The 20,128-nt window shown below is 42.0% G+C and overlaps 1 protein-coding gene across 4 annotated transcripts in view; it reads right to left on the bottom strand.

Annotated features, from left to right (window-relative positions):
- Window positions 1-1,401: 1,401 nt before the first annotated feature.
- WDR33 (WD repeat domain 33) overlaps window positions 1,402-20,128 on the bottom strand; it is an 89,294-nt gene continuing 70,567 nt past the window's right edge. For 3 of the 4 annotated variants that reach the window (XM_044292548.1, XM_044292547.1, XM_044292546.1), the window contains exons 15-22: window positions 19,382-19,534; window positions 15,696-17,387; window positions 6,847-6,952; window positions 4,801-5,191; window positions 3,685-3,845; window positions 3,024-3,116; window positions 2,158-2,358; window positions 1,402-2,018 (exon numbers count right to left, since the gene is read on the bottom strand). In XM_044292548.1, coding sequence (XP_044148483.1) covers window positions 1,834-2,018; window positions 2,158-2,358; window positions 3,024-3,116; window positions 3,685-3,845; window positions 4,801-5,191; window positions 6,847-6,952; window positions 15,696-17,387; window positions 19,382-19,534 — 2,982 coding nt within the window. In that variant the 3' untranslated portion in view covers window positions 1,402-1,833. The remainder of the gene's footprint in view (window positions 2,019-2,157; window positions 2,359-3,023; window positions 3,117-3,684; window positions 3,846-4,800; window positions 5,192-6,846; window positions 6,953-15,695; window positions 17,388-19,381; window positions 19,535-20,128) is intronic. The other variant, XM_044292549.1, reaches the window with a different exon arrangement.

Consider the following 20,128-nt stretch of genomic DNA (forward strand, 5'->3'; position numbering starts at 1 on the left):
AATGGCCTACAGCGTCTCTATACCCGTCTCCCATCGAGCACATCTGAGACATCATTGGTTGTTAAATGGAAAGGGAGCTGCCAGCAGCAGATCTTGACGACGTGCGTGTCCAAGTGCATTGAGCATGGAAGAATATTCCTCAGACCATTAATAACCTCATTGAGATCATGCAAAATGATGTACGTGTAGTTCTGTGTGTGGCGCTAAAACTCGATAAAGAATAAATTTAGATGTGTTGAATACTTTGTTTCCATTTTCTATCATTAACATGCCTATCGCTCCTGTGATTTCCATAATTGCACAACTTTTCCTTCTTAGTGTTAGAATTTCAATGTTGAAGATTGACTAAAGAATTATTCTCTGTGTTCCAGGAGCTCAGCTATTACTCATCCTTTATCTGACTGTAAGGAGCCTTTCCCATCTATTCTAAAGAAGGGGAGAGGGCGTGCACACACAATAATGTGGAGTGGTAGAATAATGGCACATTTTCACGTGCCAACTGAGCAGCCAATTATCGGGTTGAAAATGGAAGCGATTCACAGTAGTTGGTCATCAATATCAGATCAGTGGAGGTCCAACAGCAATGAGCCCCACCGACCAGCTGTTTGCAGCAGCTGCCAGAACTAACACAGAGAATGGAGCCAGAAGCACAGCTTCATTCACTGTGTACTGGTCATGCTGGGTAACTGCAGCTCAGCTACTATTTACATCAAGGTTCAGTGTTCCTATAGGGTGGTGTTTCACAGCATATTCTGTAGTGCATTTTTATGTGGTGTTTACTCATAGCCTCATTTCCATCTACCACCCTACTTGTGCTCTCTGTTCTTTAGCAACCTAAGATTAATATCCTCCATAATTTTTACCTCTCACTCTCATCTTCAAAACTTTTCTCGAGTTATGAAGATATTAGGTCAATTCAAAACTTATCCATCTTCAAACATGTCTTAAAAACACATCATTTCAGGCAGGCTTATCAAGCTACCTAGAATGACTTTTCCCCCACCAACTCCTCTGGCCTGAACTTGATCGAACAATCCTAAACCCGAAGCAGATCGGCCAGCACAACTCCTTTCAGTTCAATAATAGCTTGAATCCTACTTATCACAATCAACTACCTTATGTGTCACCCCCAATTCCTCATAGATTGTAAGCTCTTGCGAGCAGGGCCCTGACTCCTAGTGATTCAGTTGTATATTATTTACTTTTGTTTTGTACATGAACCCTATGAAATTGTAAAGCGCTGTGGAATATGGTGGGGCTATATAAATAAATATTATCATAGCCTTGTTCTTTACAGAACTGGAAATAAAAATGCCTCCTAAAAAAACGTAATAGCATTTCAAGCATCACCCCCCCCCCCCCCCCCCAAAAAAAAAAAAAAAAAAACTTATAAAGGCAGCCTTAAGAAATCTTAGTTCAGTGTCTTGTGGTACTCAGGTCACAGTGTTACACAAGCTTTCAAAACCACATCATTAAATAACAGAAGACTTTCTTCTCCCTTAGTTATTTCTTAAACATTCAGCATACAAAAAAATTAAACAACTCAATTGCCAACAAAATGTACACAAGGATTTGCTGTTTATAACTGTTGTCTCTGGAGGAGAAGAAAAGTGATGGTTGTATGGACTGAACAGCATGTGAAAAACCAACAGAAAAAGAAAACAAATAGGGTTGGATTCTGAGTTCTCTGAAGTCCTTACAGTTTCTTCCAGTGTTCCGGTTCTTGTAAATGTGTCTAGGATCTCTCCAGCAGTGACACTGTTGGTATCCATTAGAAGTTCAATGTACTTTGGTCCAATATGGACTTGGGAACAAAATATTTGCTACGTGATCTTATCGATTTCTTCCACCTCCACTGCTGCTTCCGCTACCCCGAGGACCCCCTCTCCACTGAGAGTTCATATTGCTGCTTGTTCCAGATCCCCCTCTACCCCAGTTTCCTCTAGTACCCCTAGACGAGCCTTCATCTTGTTCTTGAGAGCTTGACCGGCTTAGTCTTTGTGACCGGTTTGGTGGCCCTGAAGGAGTAACAAAAAACAAAACAAAAAATTAAATTCAAACAAGATGTATATCATCTTCACAATACCCATTTGACATGGCCTCACTCAGAAGAGTGTACTGTTTCCTAATCAACAAGTGAACGACCAATATATTTACCTTTCCCACTGTCATCTGATAAACCAGCATCCATATCTCTATGATCAGGGGTTCCAGGGCCATCATGCCAGGGTCTCTTGCGTGGTGGTAAGGAGGCCATGTCCATTCCTTGCAAAGAAGAGGAGCGTTCCCTGCTAGCTGGGGAGTGACTTTCAGGAGTTGGAATGTCCCGTTGAGGGCTGCCTTGGAAGTGATCTGGACCTGAGCAGATACATGAAGGGGCAAAAAAATATAAATTATAATAGATATATATATATATATATATATATATATTTATATATTTTCATTCAAATGTATTACATGATTATACAGATTAATTTAAATATTTAAATTAGATTATGGACGATCTTAAATTTTAAGAAGAGTCAAGATGCTCTATATACAACTTGTCACCTTATGATATGCTCATGTGTGCTATTCACAGACAAAAGTTCTCTATGGTGTACATTGTATTCTTACTAGATTAAACCAGATACTGAAATATATAATTTTTGTAATTCTTTCTCATTTTCCAATAGTAACATTTATATTCTATATTCTGTACATGATTAAGGGGCAGCCATGTTGCCTGAGCTCCTCAACTCTGAAGCATACATGGACCACAGGAAACAGGAATGGTCTGGAGATGACTCAATGACTTCATGGGTTTTGTGTACATGGTTTGTGATGTGTACAGATGTGAGGTGTCTTATCTATTGTCAGTGGTGGATTGCTTAGGAAAAAGTGCCAGTCCATCTAGTGACCAAGACTGTAGGAGTGCTTATAGGCTAGAGCTTTTTCCTATAGTTTTTTTCCCCACAAAAAATAAAAATTTTAAATGGCAAATTCTAATTTTTTCCGCTATAGTTTAACACCTGTACGTTTACCTGAATCTCTGCTTGGATCCCGGGACTGGTGATTAGGACCACGGTCTGAACCAGAAAACTGATCTGGTGTGGGGAGAAGTCCTTTTCTTGCTTCTGTTTGGCAATACAAACATCATCAGGAGATGCTCTTTGTGATTAACTAAAACTGTACCAATATGGATTTCTTTTTCTAACATTCCAACACCTTGTTAAAGTCTTTAAAAAAAGTAACGCATATGCAAATTCATGATCACAAAATAAATCACTCCCCCTGGTGTTGACCAATGTGGTTCACCATTCTCATATGAGGGCAGCACTTCGGGATATAACGTGAAGGAGCACAGCCCTAACAGAATGTTAGTACAACCAGTTTGCTCCTAAAGTAAAATCTCAAGCTGAAAATTCTAATATTAATCCACTGGTAGAACCACTTGCAATAACACCTTTAAAGGTATTGTCCAGTTACAGTGAAAAAGAAAAAAGGCTATTGTGGGGACAGGGGTACACTGCTGAGGCCACCCCAGAGATCAGCTCTCTTATAGACCAGGAACTGGAGAGTAGCACTAACCAGAGCAGTGTCAGGAATCGGAGAGGTGAGTAATATGTCTTTCTTAATTCCTTCCCCCTCCCCTCCCCTCCCCCAAAAGAAAAAATCCTGCTGAACACTCCTTTAACATCTTACCTCTCTGAGGACCACGACCTCGTCCTCTGGAACTCTCTCGCCCTCTACCATGTTCATCCTTTTCATAGCTATCACTAGAACCAAAGTCGTCAGAATTAGAAAATCCTTCTCTTCCACGAGATCCACGGCCCTCGTGTCTTGAGGGACCACTCCGGCGAAAACTGAAAAAATTAATATGGTGGCAATGCAAAAATTCACGTGGAGAGTTTTGCGACATTCAATACAAAAACTATACATCAACAAAATGAAAGAAAGAAACTAAAGTAACTACAGGGAGTAAAAGGCCCCTTTTTACTTCCTGAGGTTAGGACACATTATTGCTAATGAGCGCTTGTTAGGGATCATGTGCTGGTATAAATGTGCCGCTGATTACCGACACAGGTAATAGGATCGTTCATGAGGTCATCTAAATCATCGATTGCTGGCAGCAGATCGTGCAGTATAAACAGTGTTCTGCTGCCGGCAAACAATGATTCTGTATGGGGATGAGTGATGGCATTAGCAATGGCTCCTCCTCACACTGTAGAGGGGATCTCTGCATGTAAATACAGAGCTTTCCTTCACCAACGAGCAGGCGATTGTCAGGAAGGAACACTTCTTCCGAACAATCATCTGCTCATGTAAAGGGGCCTTTAGGTTCACGGCGACAACTCTGTTGTCTGACACTAGAGGGTAATACATTTCGGAACAATTTCTTATTTTGAACCTTTGTAGTCAGGCTCACAGTACCTATAGATGAGATGAGATTGTGACTAAAGCTAAACCTTGGTTGAAATACTCAAGCATGTAACCACTTTGACTTAAAAAACTGGGTATGGCTTACTAATACAGCCATGATTCTTAGTTTACAGGGAAACCCACAGAGAAATTTGAGAAGGTTTACTTGCATTCTGTCCCAGAGTTCTGAATATTTCAGATCCTGACTTGGTAAAATATCAATATGATTAAATGTAAGAGGAAAATATAAATGAGGTATACGTAAACCTAGTAAAGCCAGCATCATGGTGGGTTCAAACTGTTCTAGTGGCAAAATGAGGAGCAAGTCAGTACCACATGTGCCCATAATGTGAAACTGCCATAAGACATGATTGTACTGCCTAAATACATGCAACTAACCTATCATCTCTTTGTCCCCGGAACCTTCCATCTTCAGAGTCCCTGGCAAACTGATCATCTGAGTGTCTCCTTCCCTCCCATCGATTTGAATCTCGAGCTTCTCGATCAGGAAAATCTCGGTGATTTGGAGTAAACTGTGGGCCTGTACCACGCCTCCACTTTTCATCTTGTAATGGGGCACTGCCACTTCTTGCATCAAAGTCGCGTCCTCGTGGTCCATAACGGTCATCCTGATTGTAATCATCTGGGTGCTCAAGTCCCTCAGAGTGTGGACCCCTTCTGTCAGGAGGCCCTCTACTGTCTCTCGAGTCCATCCACTCTGGTCCACCTCTGAAAGGACTTGGCTCACGTCTCCGTTCAGACTGATGATTTGAAGGACCACGCATGTCACCTACAAGCCAAGAAGAGAATAGAAATTCTCTGATCCGGGAACGTATAACATTTCAGAATAAAAGATCAGCTGAACAAAATGATTATGCCTACAACCTAATACGTATGAAAAAACAGGAGCAAGTTCATATTGCAAACTGGCCAAATAGAATGCAGCGTGTTCTTGCAAGCTTCCTTAAAATGTGACAACAAATGTACTAAACCATAGATCTGAGGAGAGACTGAAGTTGTGGGTGACAATTTAATATATTTTTTGCTTCATCATAGATTTCATTTACAATCTAAGAACATATTAGGAAAAAAAGAAATTGCTATAATCAGTAATAATTATGCACATTTACAATAGACTTGTAATGCCTCCCACAAGACAGCATGTCACTAACATTAGGTTGTATTTAAATGACAGATTTAAGACTATGTTCACACACAGAATAAAAAAACTAAAAAAAACTGGGTGAAATCCATTCAAGAATTCTGCAACGGATAAGGCATGCTGTGGATTTTTCTGTGCGCTGCACAAGAAGGAAGTTTAAAAAAAAAAACAATTGTATTGCATGGTGAGGATATTTAGTGCTGATCCACAAAAAACGCACATTCACTGCCTTGAGGTGGCCTACCATCTTATGTGTACGAGAGCGTCCTAATTCTTCCCTGATGGCAGGTGTTGGGGGGGGGGGGGGGCGCACATGTAAGCTTGGCTGTGCATGCATGTTTATGGAGAGGTCGGGAGAGACAGCTCATGCACACGACTATGTATTTTGCAGTCTGCAAACTGCTGTTCCCTAAAATATGGGTACTGGCAGTGTTGCACCTGCATGGGTCCGTGGTCCCTAAATTGCAGATTCATTCATCTTTTTATGAAACTGACATTCAAATGTGGAATGCAAAAGGATCATCTGTGTGCTTTACGCATCCGTATGTTTGTTTGGCAAAAAGAATATGGGCCAGATTTATCATGACTGACAGCTCACTCCACTTTCACATATGGCTAAAGTCAGTTTTAGCCAAGTCAGATTTATGATCGGCCCTTTAAGACTGTAATAAATGTGGTTTGACGGTAGCAGTTTATCCGTCGGTAAGCAGCTTAACAAAAGTCGCACATCTTTATGAAAAACTCGCATGTTCTATTAAAAAGTCTCATAAGATAAGCATGGTCCTCACTGGAGTGAAATTGCGACTTTTTAAATAGTCCCAATAGTAAATCTGTCTAGAGATTCATTTACATAAGAAAACACGCCCACTTTCAGAAAACTGGCGAGCATAGTGCAAATTTGTGCGCAGTTTTAGCTTTTGGGACTTTTTCATTCCATTATTCTGACCTGAGCTAATGATAAATCTGGCCCAATGTCTGCAAAATGCCAACCACGGACCCAGTTAAGTCAATAGGTCTGCATCATTATTTTGCGGATCCGCAGTATGCAGACCGCAGAATGGACATGGTTGTGTGCATGAGGCCTAATCTGTACGGACAGCCTTTGAAGCATTACACGTCTATTTTGTTTGCAGCTGGGCTTAGGAGTTTATGCAAGCTCTTTGAAAACGTTAAAACTTAAAACAAAGGATTCAGGTATCTTAGCTAAAAAGGATAGAAGTCACAATAAAAAAAAGTAAAAAATAAATAAAATGTCCACAACAATCTTGAGACAAATAAAATACCTTTGTTAGGATTGGGTCCTTGTCCCAGTGCTGGCGGGCGTCCTTGTGCGTTCGGCTGTCCTCCGAGGCCTGGTAATAAAGGAGGAGGGGCCTGGCCTTTGCCACCCTGAAGAATAAATTAGATAAAGGCTTATAATAAAGCCTTACTGAAATTGTCCATCACCATCCAGATCTTGTCAATGTTAAAAAAGAGACCCCCTTTTATTTGGTTTGATAAGTTTTTTTTTTTTTTTTTGCAGAAATCTCTTATTCTGTTGTGCATGCCATTTCTAGTTTTCTTATTTGCTCCCTTCGTCTATTTTTATAACCCCACCACCACTTTGTTTTGCAGAGTACGTAAATTTGGAAGCAAACTCTTGGACAATTAGAGGTCTTATTTGCCAAAATGCATTTGTGCAAGTGGATGACAAAGATTGGCACAGGGTGTACTCCCAACAGCGCAATCTGCATTAGCAGCAAAGCATCTCCAATGCAGAGATCTTCTAGAACTACAGCTATGCATGAATGTCTGGAGGAAAACAATGCATCTTAGTTCAAGACATGTCATGCGTCATGCACAGCTGTAGTTATCTTACAGTCCATCTCTACATTGGAGCTCTGAAACCCAGATACTTCGCTGCTAATGCATATTAAGTCTGCCCTGTGTCCCTCATGTGGAGATTTATAACCAGTCTTTGTAATCGCCATGTACAAATGCATAGACATCATCTAGCTGTAAGAGAATGTTTTGTTATGATGGGTTCTATAAATAACAGCTAAAGCAGGGTGGATTTGATTTAAATCACTAGTCAGTAAGGCTTGATTTAAATCATAGTTTTCTACATAAAGACTAATTCTTGCAGGTATAACTTATAATATGCAAGTAGATGAAGATTTTTAGAATAACAACTTTTCATATTAGTTTGATTAGGTTGATTCTGCATTCATAGGTTTGTAGAAGTTAGGATTAAGGTCTTTTTCTCATGTTATAAAATTTTTGCTGTGAAGAGGCATGTGATCTCTGCTGAGTTAAATTCAGTTTTGAGAACTGCAAAAGTAAACCAAGCATCTGTGATAATATCTTGTAGGCAGATAAACCACCCAATAATCGTACAAAAACTTCTGGAAGAGCATGACATTGTGAATGGATTAAAGGAATTTTTTTTTAACCAAAATTAAACATATACAGCCTTATTCTACATAATTAAACTAATCTTTATTTCATGATGGAATAACCTATGGATGGTAAAATTTTCCTCAAAAAGCGTTTTTTATAAAAAAAAATAAAAAAAATCAATAAAAAAAGTTTTTGGTTGTTTTAAAAAAAATATAAATCAGATTTTTATCCACCCTTGTTAAAAGCATTCTGAAAAAACACCTTCATTCAAGACCAAGGTAGCATGTTATAGAGCAGGAAAAGCAGAGTACATTGATGGGTTTGTAAGAAACTATTCAGCATAATTTGCTTTTTCATCCCCATCTTACTGAAGCCACAACCTTTTTATTTTTCCGTTCACATATCCATATAAGGGCTTGTTTTTTTGCAGGACAAGTTGTAATTTTTTAATGCCACCATTTAATATGGCATACAATGTAGTGGGAAGCGGGAAAGAAATTCCAAATGGGGTGGAATTGGAAAAATAAACAATTCCTCTGTTTTATGGGTTTTGTCCCTACGGAATTCCATTTGCGGCAGAACTCACCTTTGCCCTTAATTCTCTGAGTCAGTACGGTTACAACGATACCACATATGTATAGGTTTTATATGTCTAAATTCTGTAAAAATAAATAAAAACTTTTTTTGAACTTTTTTTTATCACCACCATTTTCTGACTCCTATTACCTTTTTTATAGTTATGTCTACTGAGCTGTGTGGGACTCATTTTTTGCGGGACGATCTGTAGTTTTTATTGATACCATTTTGGAGTGGGTGTGACTTTTTGATCACATTTTGTAACTTTTTTTTGAGCAAGGCTACTTTCACACTAGTGGCAGGACGGATCCGACAGGCTGTTCACCCTGTCGGATCCATGCTGCTGCTATTTCGACGTGCCGCCGCTCCGTCCCAGCACGGCGAGAGACTGTCGGACTAAAGTCTGACATGTCGTAGTTTTAGTCCGGCGGCCTTTCGCCGTGCACTGCTGCGCTGGAGCTCCACCCCACGGCAAAATAGCGGCAGGACGGATCCAACAGGGTGAACAGCCTGTCAGATCCGTTCTGCCGCTAGTGTGAAAGTACCCTAAGAGAAGCAATGAAAAAAATGGCGGATTAGCCATTTTGATACTTTTTTTTCAGTTATGCCATTTGCAGTATTGGAAAAATATTTTTATATTTTAATAGTACAGGCGTTTTTTAGATGTGGTGATGCCCATTAAGTTTAAATTTTTTAATTATGTATTTATTTTTTTGATTCTAAGGAAATAGGGGTGATCTCTGTGTGCCCATGTTTAATGTTTTTGTAGCCAGTGTAGGAGGCTACAACATTCACAATTTTGTTTATTTTATTCATTAATACCACACTCCATACAGGAGAGACCCAGCGTATTAAAGTGAATTGCTGGCATCCCCATTGGCCGCACGGTATGCGCTTCTGGGTTCTTCACTGTTTATATGCTGTGACCACACGGCATCATTGCCAGTTGTGGTCATTAGCTGCGGGCCTCTGCTGTTTGAAACTGCAGAGACTCGCCGGCCGTGGCACTTGCTGTGCGCGCGAGTGGGCACCATGTTTACACATCGCACGGCAAAAGGGTTAAATTACTGCTCATTCTGGGCTTAGGAGTCCAGTGGGTGGTCTTATCAGTGGGTGATCAGTGTCTTCACACAGTGGCCTACCTACCATGGAGGCAGACCATGCAACAGCTATGGGGCTTGGCACTTAAAGAGGTTGTACAGTGCCTTAATATAGATGACCTAACCTCAGGCTAGGTCATCAATATAAGATTGGTTGCGGTTGTCCAACTCCCGGCACCCCGCTGATCAGCTGCATAAAGGGGTAGCAGCACTCATGCGAGCACTGCTTCCTCTTCAAAACTGCCTGAGCACCATCTCCTTTGCATTGGTGGTGCACTGCAACAAGTGCTTGATCATGTACTTGAATGGGACTGAGCAGCTCTAAAAACAGAGCCACTCAAACTACCCCTTCAAATAGCTGATTGGCGATGGAAATCGGATAGAGGATAAGTCATCAGTTTTAAGGCCCATTCAGACAGTCTTAGTGCTTTGCTGATCCACAAAACACGGATTAGGGGCCATGTGCAGTAATAAAAAATGCCTATTCTTGTCCGCAAAAATAGGATATGTTCTATCATTTCCGCGGAGCCGTGGAACGGAACCAGGGATGCAGATAGCAAACGGTGTGTGTCCACATCTTTTGTGACCCCATTAAAATGAATGGGTCCGCACCTGTTCCGCAAAATTGCAGAATGGATCATACAGCCTTCTGAATGAGCCCTTAGGTTGCTGCACAACCCCCTTTATCAGCTTCTCCTGTTCACACATTAATTCACAGTATTTTCCTGCAGCCACTACTGGGGGTGATTAGAGATTTTAAAAGGGAAAGGGTCATCTGAATAGGACCGATTGTTTAAATCACGTTTTTATGTTTAATATGTTTAAAAAAAAATATATATATTTTTAAATTTTCCAAGTAAATATCTATACTTAAACAAAAAACTAAATCTTAAGTTTTCGCACTGACCACCAAGCCTAATAGGCGACACTTCTTGGTCTGTACAGATCACTTTACTGCAGTTATCTGCTTATCTGTCATGCTAAACCTGCCTATAAGGCAATATCACCTCTGTGTATAAATAGGACAGGATCCACCATTCACTATAAGTGATTGTCAAAGCTTATCCATTTTTTCCTTTTACAATGACCTCTGCACAGATGACAGAGCATGCCTCGGAAACTCTCCCATAGAAGTCAATGAGGTTCCTTCCTGACCATTGTGTCTATGGAGCATGGGGATGTCATAAAGCAATTTTCTTAATGCTTTGTAAATGCTGTTAAGAACAGCTCGGACAAGATGGCTGCCCGCATAATCATGTTCAGGAAACAGAATAAAAAAACTCTGTAATCAGAAAATAAAATCAGATTAGAAAAAAAAAGGAGATATGTTACCATCAGGTTTTAATTGGCAGATAATATTTTTGGTGATTACTTTCATAGAGTACAATGGTAACTCTATAAATTCATATACACAGAGCTCCTCCAAGTGGAAGCAGCCTTTTTTTTTTTTTTATACATTTTAAATGACAGCTTTAGAGCTGTATGGAGAAAGCTATCACTGTATTTACATATATAGATAGCTGTCAATAATTGGGTCCATTTAAACAGTAGATTATAATTCCTCTCTTCACAAAGCTATATCTCAATCTGCTGGCAGATCAGACTGCTTATTCAATGTGCCAGGCTCCCTTTATTATATCTGAAATCACCTACCTGTGTTCCCCAAAAGGATCTTTGCTAAGCATTACATGACAGTTAACCCCTGGAGTTAACTGCCGCTGACCGCAGCTTTCTTTCATAGAGGCTGGGCGACGGCTATGCGATTCTGCTGCCAGCCTCCTGTATTTGTATTGCACATTAACCGCCCCTCCTCCGGCCCTCTCTCTCCTCATTGGTGGCAGCGGCACAGGGGGAGAGAGAGTGACTCCTTCTCCCCTGTGTGGCTGAAGAGAACACGGAGCGCGCCGAGAGCAGCGCGTGCCATGATCTGTGATACTAGATTGCGCAGTAGTGCACCCTAGTATTGAAAAATTTCAAATCCTGGTATTGAGGTCAATACCGGACAAAAGTATTGAATGGGTATCGAAAATTCAATACCAGAAACAACACTAAATAGGACTGCTCTAATATGGCCTGGACGTTCCGCAAAATGAGGAAGGCACTCAGCCAGTATCAGTGCTTTGCGGATCCGCAATTTGTGGAACCTATTACACAGGCAGATTATTAAGATGAACGCTCATTAACGATCATCTGGCAGTGTAATACTGCCGCTGATTATCTGATGAACGCGCGAACACTTATTCATTAGGATCTTCTAACATGTTAAAAATCCTGGGCTTGCCGGCGGCAGATTGCGTCTTGTAATAGGCATAGGGACGTGTGAAGAATTAGAGATTGCTCTCCCTATACTGAGGAGTCGGTCTCCTCCTCTAGTGAGTAGACGACTGACTGGAGGGAACGCTTCCCTACTGACAATAGTCTGCTCTATCTGCCCATGTAATAGGGCCCTTAAGCTGATTTATTTTTGTATTTTTTGGGGGTGGGGGATTTTTACATTTTATTACTTTTATTAGTTTGTGCTTGATATATATTGTTACATGACAAGTCCTGACATTTTTTTCATTGTGCACCCATAGGAGCCCCTGTTACAGGGAAAAAAACAGCCGCCCTCATTTCACATTAGTATCAAACAGTAGTAGTCTACTAAGGCACGGCTTTAGTCTGCTAAGGCACTCCCGCTTCCTAAATTCCCAACTTGGACCTCATCGAGAGCTATGTAGACTTCAAAAGAGAAGACAGAAGTGCTTATAAACCGGACCTGCTCTTGCTAGATTGCAGGAGCACTGATGCAGCAAAGCCAGATTCAGTACCTGCACAGCCCACCATCTAAACACAGTGGACACTCAATAAGGTGTTCGTTTATGGTTTCTCTAATCAACCCCCTCCCAGGCCATGTTTTCAGGATTTGTTCAGTATAGCTCAGGATTCAGGAGCTATAATGGTCAGTGCATTAGGAATTGATCTATATACTACAGAAATCCAGGTAGAGATACAATTTAGGTAAGGTTTATGTAAAGGTCTGAAAAGTGCTTTGGTTCCAACAATGGCTTAAATGCATAATGGACTAGCTTGCTATTCAAAAAGTAAGCAGACCTCCTATTAATGTAAAGTATACTATATAAAATACTGCTCCAATGGAAGCCACTGTATCCTTCTGATTGATTACATCGGCACTCATCACAGCACATTACAGTATCTTCACAGGAAATTTAGGAAAACAGAATTCAGAAGTACTAGTTTGCTAAAGTAATCTGGGAACCTACAGGAGATAAAGCATACAAGCTCTACTGTAACTACCTTTACATGAATCTTTTTTAATTGACCAGGAACTACATTTCTCCAGGGCAGGCCTAATGCCAATGTCAGCATAATAGAAGCACCATTTACTGCAATTAGTATTCTGGGGGTGATTGTAGAGATGTCCTTTACTTGTCCAAAACTAATACTATGAGGATGGAAGTCAGGGAGAATATGAATTCCCAAATAGCTGTCCTACTCTATTACACAAAATGATCTTGCTCCTGAAAGAGCAATTCAAATAACTAATGCACAGAAATGTAGGTAACATACTTTTTAGGGCTCTTTCACACTTGCGTTGTCCGGATCCGGCGTGTACTCCACTTGCCGGAATTACACACCGGATCCGGAAAAACGCAAGTGAACTAAAAGCATTTGAAGACGGATCCGTCTTCAAAATGCGTTCAGTGTTACTATGGCAGCCAGGACGCTATTAAAGTCCTGGTTGCCATAGTAGTAGTGGGGAGTGGGGGAGCAGTATACTTACAGTCCGCGCGGCTCCCGGGGCGCTCCAGAATGACGTTCCATGTGATCACGTCATCCATGCGCGTGGGGTGCCCTGACGTCACTCTGGAGCGCCCCGGGAGCCGCACTGACGGTAAGTATGCTGCTCCCCCGCTCCCCACTACACTTTACCATGGCTGCCAGGACTTTAGCATCCCGGCTGCCATGGTAACCATTCAGAAAAAGCTAAACGTTGGATCCGGCAATGCGCCGAAACGGCGTTTAGCTTAAGGCCGGATTAATGCCTTTCAATGGGCATTAATTCCGGATCCGGCCTTGCGGCGACTCTTCAGGATTTTTGGCCGGAGCAAAAAGCGCAGCATGCTGCGGTATTTTCTCTGGCCAAAAAACGTTCCGGTCCGGAACTGAAGACATCCTGAACGGATTTCTCTCCATTCAGAATGCATTAGGATAAAACTGATCAGGATTCTTCCTGCATAGAGCCCCAACGACGGAACTCTATGCCGGAAGAAAAGAACGCAAGTGTGAAAGAGCCCTTAATCAAGGTACCATTAGACTGACCAAATGTTTTTATGTGTAATAGAAAAGTTTGATTATCAACCTTGAAATGTAATGGGATGAGACGATTTGGCAGCAGAGTGGTGATTGCTGCCAAATCATCTCATCCAGTTACATTTACTTCTTCGACTTTGCATCAAGCCCTGATCCTGAATCCTTTTTTCTGGTCTCACATGTTTTTACATCGCATATGTCCATACTACTTCCAGGCAACCACTGTCAAACATTTGTTGTTGTTTTTTGCCCATTTTAACCTATATTTTTCTAATTGCTAGTTTCAAACAAAGCTTTTCTTTTAAAATATGCTCCCTTTAGGGAAGCTGCCAACTAAGGTGCATATTTAAGCTTCTGGGACTTGCATTATTTTCAGTCCTGCTTGAACACAGTTTGCCCTCTTTTACAGACTTAACCTCTCAACCGTATCATTTTCTTGACAAATGTATGCATGAGATAGCCTTGATTTTGCTAAACAAGAGAGAGGGGTCTTGTTTTTGCCATTTGGAACCCATACTGTTTACTGTGCATTTCAGGATGTTTGAGGAATAAGCTATAAAGGTACTGGAGCCATGGCGGCTGAAAATGGACAGTGGAGGTGACTTATTTCACATAAAATAAGCAATTGAAACTACAATAAGTATATAACTATATTACCAAGTCCATCTAATGATACCATGATGTACTGGAAGGCATCAATTGTTCAGAAGCAAAAAATTGTTAGCGATTCCACACTCCTGCTACTGTCCCGTCAACATGGGGTTACACATGCACACCGCTAAAGACGCATTTGTTTGCAAAGCGAACTTTTTTCAGTTATGTGATACCATAGGTATATAGTACCCACTTTAGGCACTTTTGTCAAAAAGACCGCCTGCCATCATGCAGTGTTGTACTATAGAAGCAAAAAAATTATTTCAGTAATAAATTGATCACTGTACATAATCTTTTCACAGTAAATAAAAAGATTTGACGCTGGAAGTTTGGGCTATAAGAAACCCTTTGTGGTTATTTTTTACTTACACACTGCCACTTTAATAAGCTGAAATGCAAGTTTTTATTTGCGAGATTCATACAATGCCTTGTGATCATTTCCTGACAATCCAGATAGGACAATATGCACTTCTGTACTCCTGTCCCATGCTACCATCACATATCTAATAATGGCCCATACAGGTTCGCCTTTAATTTAAAAAAAACTTCTCAGTGCAGAGACTTCAAATGATGCAAAAATTTAAAAAAATTTATTATCATTGAAGAATTTCAAAATACTTTTTATCTTTTATAAAAATATATAAATCTGTAATCTCAGCATGAACAGTACAGGCACACATTGACAAACTCACTTGTAATTGAACCTGACTAAAGGCTGGGAACAAGCTGACTTCCTTTACACAGTCTTCAAATTTCCTCTCAGAGGCAATACTATAATACATTTATTTACTTAAGGATTATTCATGGTTTTTCATTTCAACTCTACAGAATAGTAAAGTACCATGTATTATCTGGCTAAAGAACAGCGTTCTAATACTGTCAAATTTATCTTAAGGTCAGCAAAAACACTTTATGTAACAGCCTTCTTAAAGTAGGGTTTCAAGGAAAAACTGATTTGCTCCAAATGGTTTGTATAATTTCTAGTACAATGAATTTGGAATCTGAAAGAATACTAGGTTCTTAATAACCGTTTTCTATTAGAGTAGAGTGTGAAACTAGAAATGGCGTCTCTTGTCAAAGTATTTCCTGTCATTATTAAAGGCAGTTACCTGGTTAAAAGGCCTAGGACCATCTCCCAGTAATGGGGTTTTCTGTTGTGATTGGTGGGATGCCCTTGCTGCAGTCTGCGAATTGTGAGGACCTTGAGAATTTCCTGTGGGACCTTGGGCTACTGACTGTCCACGAGTATCTTGAGAAAGTCCCAAATTTGACCCCCTATTTTGGGGTCCTCTCATTTCATGAGGACCACTCATATCCGGGGGTCCTCGAACATCTTGAAGATTGCGCATGTCTTGAGAACCCCTTATATCTTGAGGGCTTCGTATGTCTGGAGAAATGTGCATATCAGATGGCCCCCTAGTGTCCTGAGTACCCCTCATATGTTGCTGGCCACGCATATCAAGTGGCCCTCTTACATCAGATCTCCTCATATCCTGTTGACCACGTACATCAGGTGGTCCTCTCATATCGTGTGGGCCTCGCATGTCATGTGGACCACCCCTCATTTCAGGTGGGCCACGCATGTCAGGACCACCTCTCATTTCCGGAAGGCCACGCATATCTGGGCCACCCCTCATGTCAGGAGGACCGCGCATGTCAGGGCCACCCCTCATGTCAGGAGGACCACGCATGTCAGGGCCACCCCTCATGTCAGGAGGACCACGCATGTCTGGTGGTCCTCTCATATCCTGAAGTCCACGCATGTCTGGGGGCCCACGCATGTCTGGAGGACCGCGCATATCCTGTGGGCCACGCATGTCTGGAGGTCCGCGTATATCTTGGGGGCCACGCATGTCTGGAGGTCCGCGCATGTCTGGAGGTCCGCGCATATCTTGGGGGCCACGCATGTCATGAGGTCCACGCATATCTGGGGGTCCTCGCATATCATGAGGACCTCGCATATCTGGGGGTCCTCGCATATCTACAGAGCCATGCATATCAGAAAGTCCTCTCATATCCTGAGGTCCACGCAAGTCTGGAGCCCTGATCTCCTGAGAGCCGTGTAAGTCTAGAGGACCTCGCATATCTGGAGCACCCCTCATGTCTTGAGGGCCTCGCATGTCAGGAAGGCCTCTCATATCTTGAGGTCCATGAAGTTCAGGGGGTCCCCTCATATCCTGGGGCCCACGAATATCTGAGGGTCCTCTCATATCCATTGGTCCTCTAACATCAGGTCCATGTCCAAGTATTGGCGCTGAAGGACCTCTCAAATCTTGTGCTGGATGGCCCATAAGCATTCCTTGATTAGGACCTTGTTGGACACCTCTAGGAGCAACACCCATTAAAGGACCCTGAGGACCAGGACCTCCTTGCATCCCGTGATGAGGAGGCGGACCTCCTCTTGGACCTTGTGGAATCTGAGGAGCCAAATGACCAGGTGGCCCAGAATTACCTGGAGGACCTTGTGGACCCATAGGTCCAACAGGCACCGGAAGTCTAGGCATTCCAGGATGCATTTCCTGAGGTCGCATGTTTTGTGGACCTGGACCCATGAAACCTTGTGGACCTCCAGATACTTGAGGTCCTTGTGGCCTGAACTGTCCTTGAGGGCCATGCTGCATGTTCATTGCCATTGGTTGTGATGGATGAGGCTGCTGGAAATTTTGTGGTGGCTGGGATTGTGGTCCTGAGGCAGGAAATGCTGAAGGAACTTGTGGAGGTGCCCCTAAAGGGGAAGCAAGGCCCTGGGATTGCCCTGGAGCTTCGGCTTGCTTCTGTGCTATCCTTTCAATCTTTAATTGCTGCAAAAACAGAAAAGAAAAAAAAAAGTTGTAAAATACAAAGTAAAGCCATGTAAGCATTTACATCCGAAAATGAAATACAGGAGTTGTGATGGGCTAATTGGTTTGTCCTACTACCAATGAACCCAATTTGTCATTATACTTGGGCTACTTTCACACTGCCATTTCTAGGTCCGCCTGTGAGATCCGTTTCAAGGCTCTCACAAGCGGCCCGAAACGGATTAGTTCAGCCCCAATTCATTCTGAATGGATAAGGATCCATTCAGAATGCATCAGTTTGCCTCCGTTCAGCCTCCATTCCGCTCTGGAGGCGGACACCAAAACGCGGCTTGCAGCGTTTTGATGTCCGTCTGACGAAACTGAGCCAAACGGATCCGTCCTTACATTGTAAGTCAATAGGGACGGATCAGTTTTTACTGACACAAAATGGTGCAATTGAAAACGGATCCGCCTCCCATTGACTTTCAATGTAAGTCGAAACGGATCAGTTTGCATTATCATGAAAAAAGAAAAGGAAAAAAAAAAAAAAAAGCATGGTAATGCAAACGGATCCATTCTAAACGGATACCAGCGTTTGCATTATAGGTGCTGCTCCGTCTGTGCAGATACAAGACGGATCCGCACCTAAACACAGGTGTGAAAGTAGCCCTAAAGGGGTTGTCCTGGTTCAGAGCTGAACCCGGACATACGCAGAATTTCACCCAGGCAGCCCCCCTGACTTGAGCATCGGAGCAGTTCATGCTCCGATGCTCTCCCTTGCCCTGCGCAGGATCGCGCAGGGCAAGGGCTCTTTATTTACTATAAACATACTGCCGGGTGGAGGATTCCGCCCAGCAGTGTGTTCGATGACGTCACCGGCTCTGATAGGCAGGCTTTAGCACTGCCCTAGCCGTTTTACAGGCTAGGGCAGCGCTAAAGCCCGCCCATCAGTGCCAGTGACATTAACGGGCTCACTGCTGGGCGGAAGCCTCCGCCTGGCAGCCCAAAGAAGAGCCGGGTACGTCACCGGAACTCCACAAAATGCCTTTGCCTTGCGCGATTCAGCGCGGGGCAAAAGAGAGCGCATGAACTGCTCCGATGCTCTTGTCAGGGGGGCTGCCTGGGAGAAAATATGGGTATGTCTGGGTTCAGCTATGAACCCGGGCAACCCCTTTAATAGTATATATTACTATTAATATACTTTATTACAAATTTGAACCTGAGATTTATGGAGTGTGCCACAATCCAGAATCGTAATTATAAATATTTGTGCATGAGTAGCTGCTCACACTAATGGCGCATTCACAAGATTAAGATGTTCTCGCGAGACCGGCGGCCATCCTAATAGTTAGTATAATTGGCAAGAATACATTTTAGCAGCGCATTGATGAAATGAATAATATGGTGGAGGTGGATTTGTCCTTAGCGGTATAAACAGATTTGCTCATCACTAGTTTTAACCCTTTGAAGTAGGCTGCCCAGAATCTTAAGACTAATGTTCATAAAGGAGGACCGGAGCCAACAGCAAGACCTTAAAGCTATGCCTATTTTAACTAATCATATTACAAAAAAAAAAAAAAAAACATGGCTAGGCTAATAAAAAAAAACCTTTAAAAAGGAATAGTCTCTGATCCATCATAGAAGTGGAGCACCGTTCTAATAGAGTGCAGAGCTACTGGAAGCAACTTAAAGCATAAACTCATACTCCGATAACTGACCCGTGTAAAGATGTCATTAAATCACCCGATTAACGCTTATTCATTCAGTGAAAGCATCGTTGATGTGGCATCTAAAATTTATTTCTGTCCAGAAACAATTCATTATGGGAACAAGTCCAGCTCTCTCCTTATTTGAAAAGCAGGCAACCATTGGAAAGAATGGTTGGTCCCGATAATTGCCTATTCTTTAGTTTACCACATATTACAAGATCAAGTTACCTGCATTCACAACTACAGTCCTACATAGAAATACACCAGACACAAATACTATTCTGAGTTGTAGGATCTGACATATACCTCAAGTAGTTGGGGGTTAGTATACTGTAGAGTTGCCATCTCCTGTTCAATTTCAGCCTGATTCTTTTTCTTCTCATCAGATTTTACTTCTTCCTTCCGTTCTGGGACAGCTTCTGAAGTGGGCATAAGGGGCACTTTATTCTGCAGCCAGGCCTGAAATTATTAATTCACAAGAGGATTTTAGACTTTCTATAGACACAGTGAATACGCAGAATTTTTAAAGTTTAGATAATTGAGAGACTCATCCTGTATTTTGTGCATAAGGGATGACAATCACAGGGTTAAAAAGTAAGGTTTTAAGACAGCAGTTTGCCCTGTTTTCCTCAGGCATAAAAGCTACATCTAACTGCAGCCTGCAAATTTTGTAGCTGTGGATATGAATGGAGAGAATAAAACTTTTGGCATCTAAAAATAAGACATGGAATTAGTTTTCACCAGTAGCAATGAAAATAAAAACATAGCGAGGGGCATTTACTAATGACGTATCACAATTGCAGAGTAAAAAAGTCACAAATTACGGTGCACACAATATATGCGCAATAATTTGCGACTTGTGAAGCTTCACAAAGTGGTGACAAACTGGGTGGGCCTTAATGGGAGGGGCAGAACTTAGCATGGAGATGGGACTACCCCTTAATAAATTAGGCACATATCACTCTGGCACAAAGGGACCCTTCAGTAACAGGCCAATTTTTGCTTTCACCTTTTCCTCCCCGCTTTCCAAGCGCAATAGCTTTTTAACTTTCC

Source organism: Bufo gargarizans, chromosome 4 (genome assembly GCF_014858855.1).
Source record: "Bufo gargarizans isolate SCDJY-AF-19 chromosome 4, ASM1485885v1, whole genome shotgun sequence".
NCBI classification, from domain to species: Eukaryota; Metazoa; Chordata; class Amphibia; order Anura; family Bufonidae; genus Bufo; species Bufo gargarizans.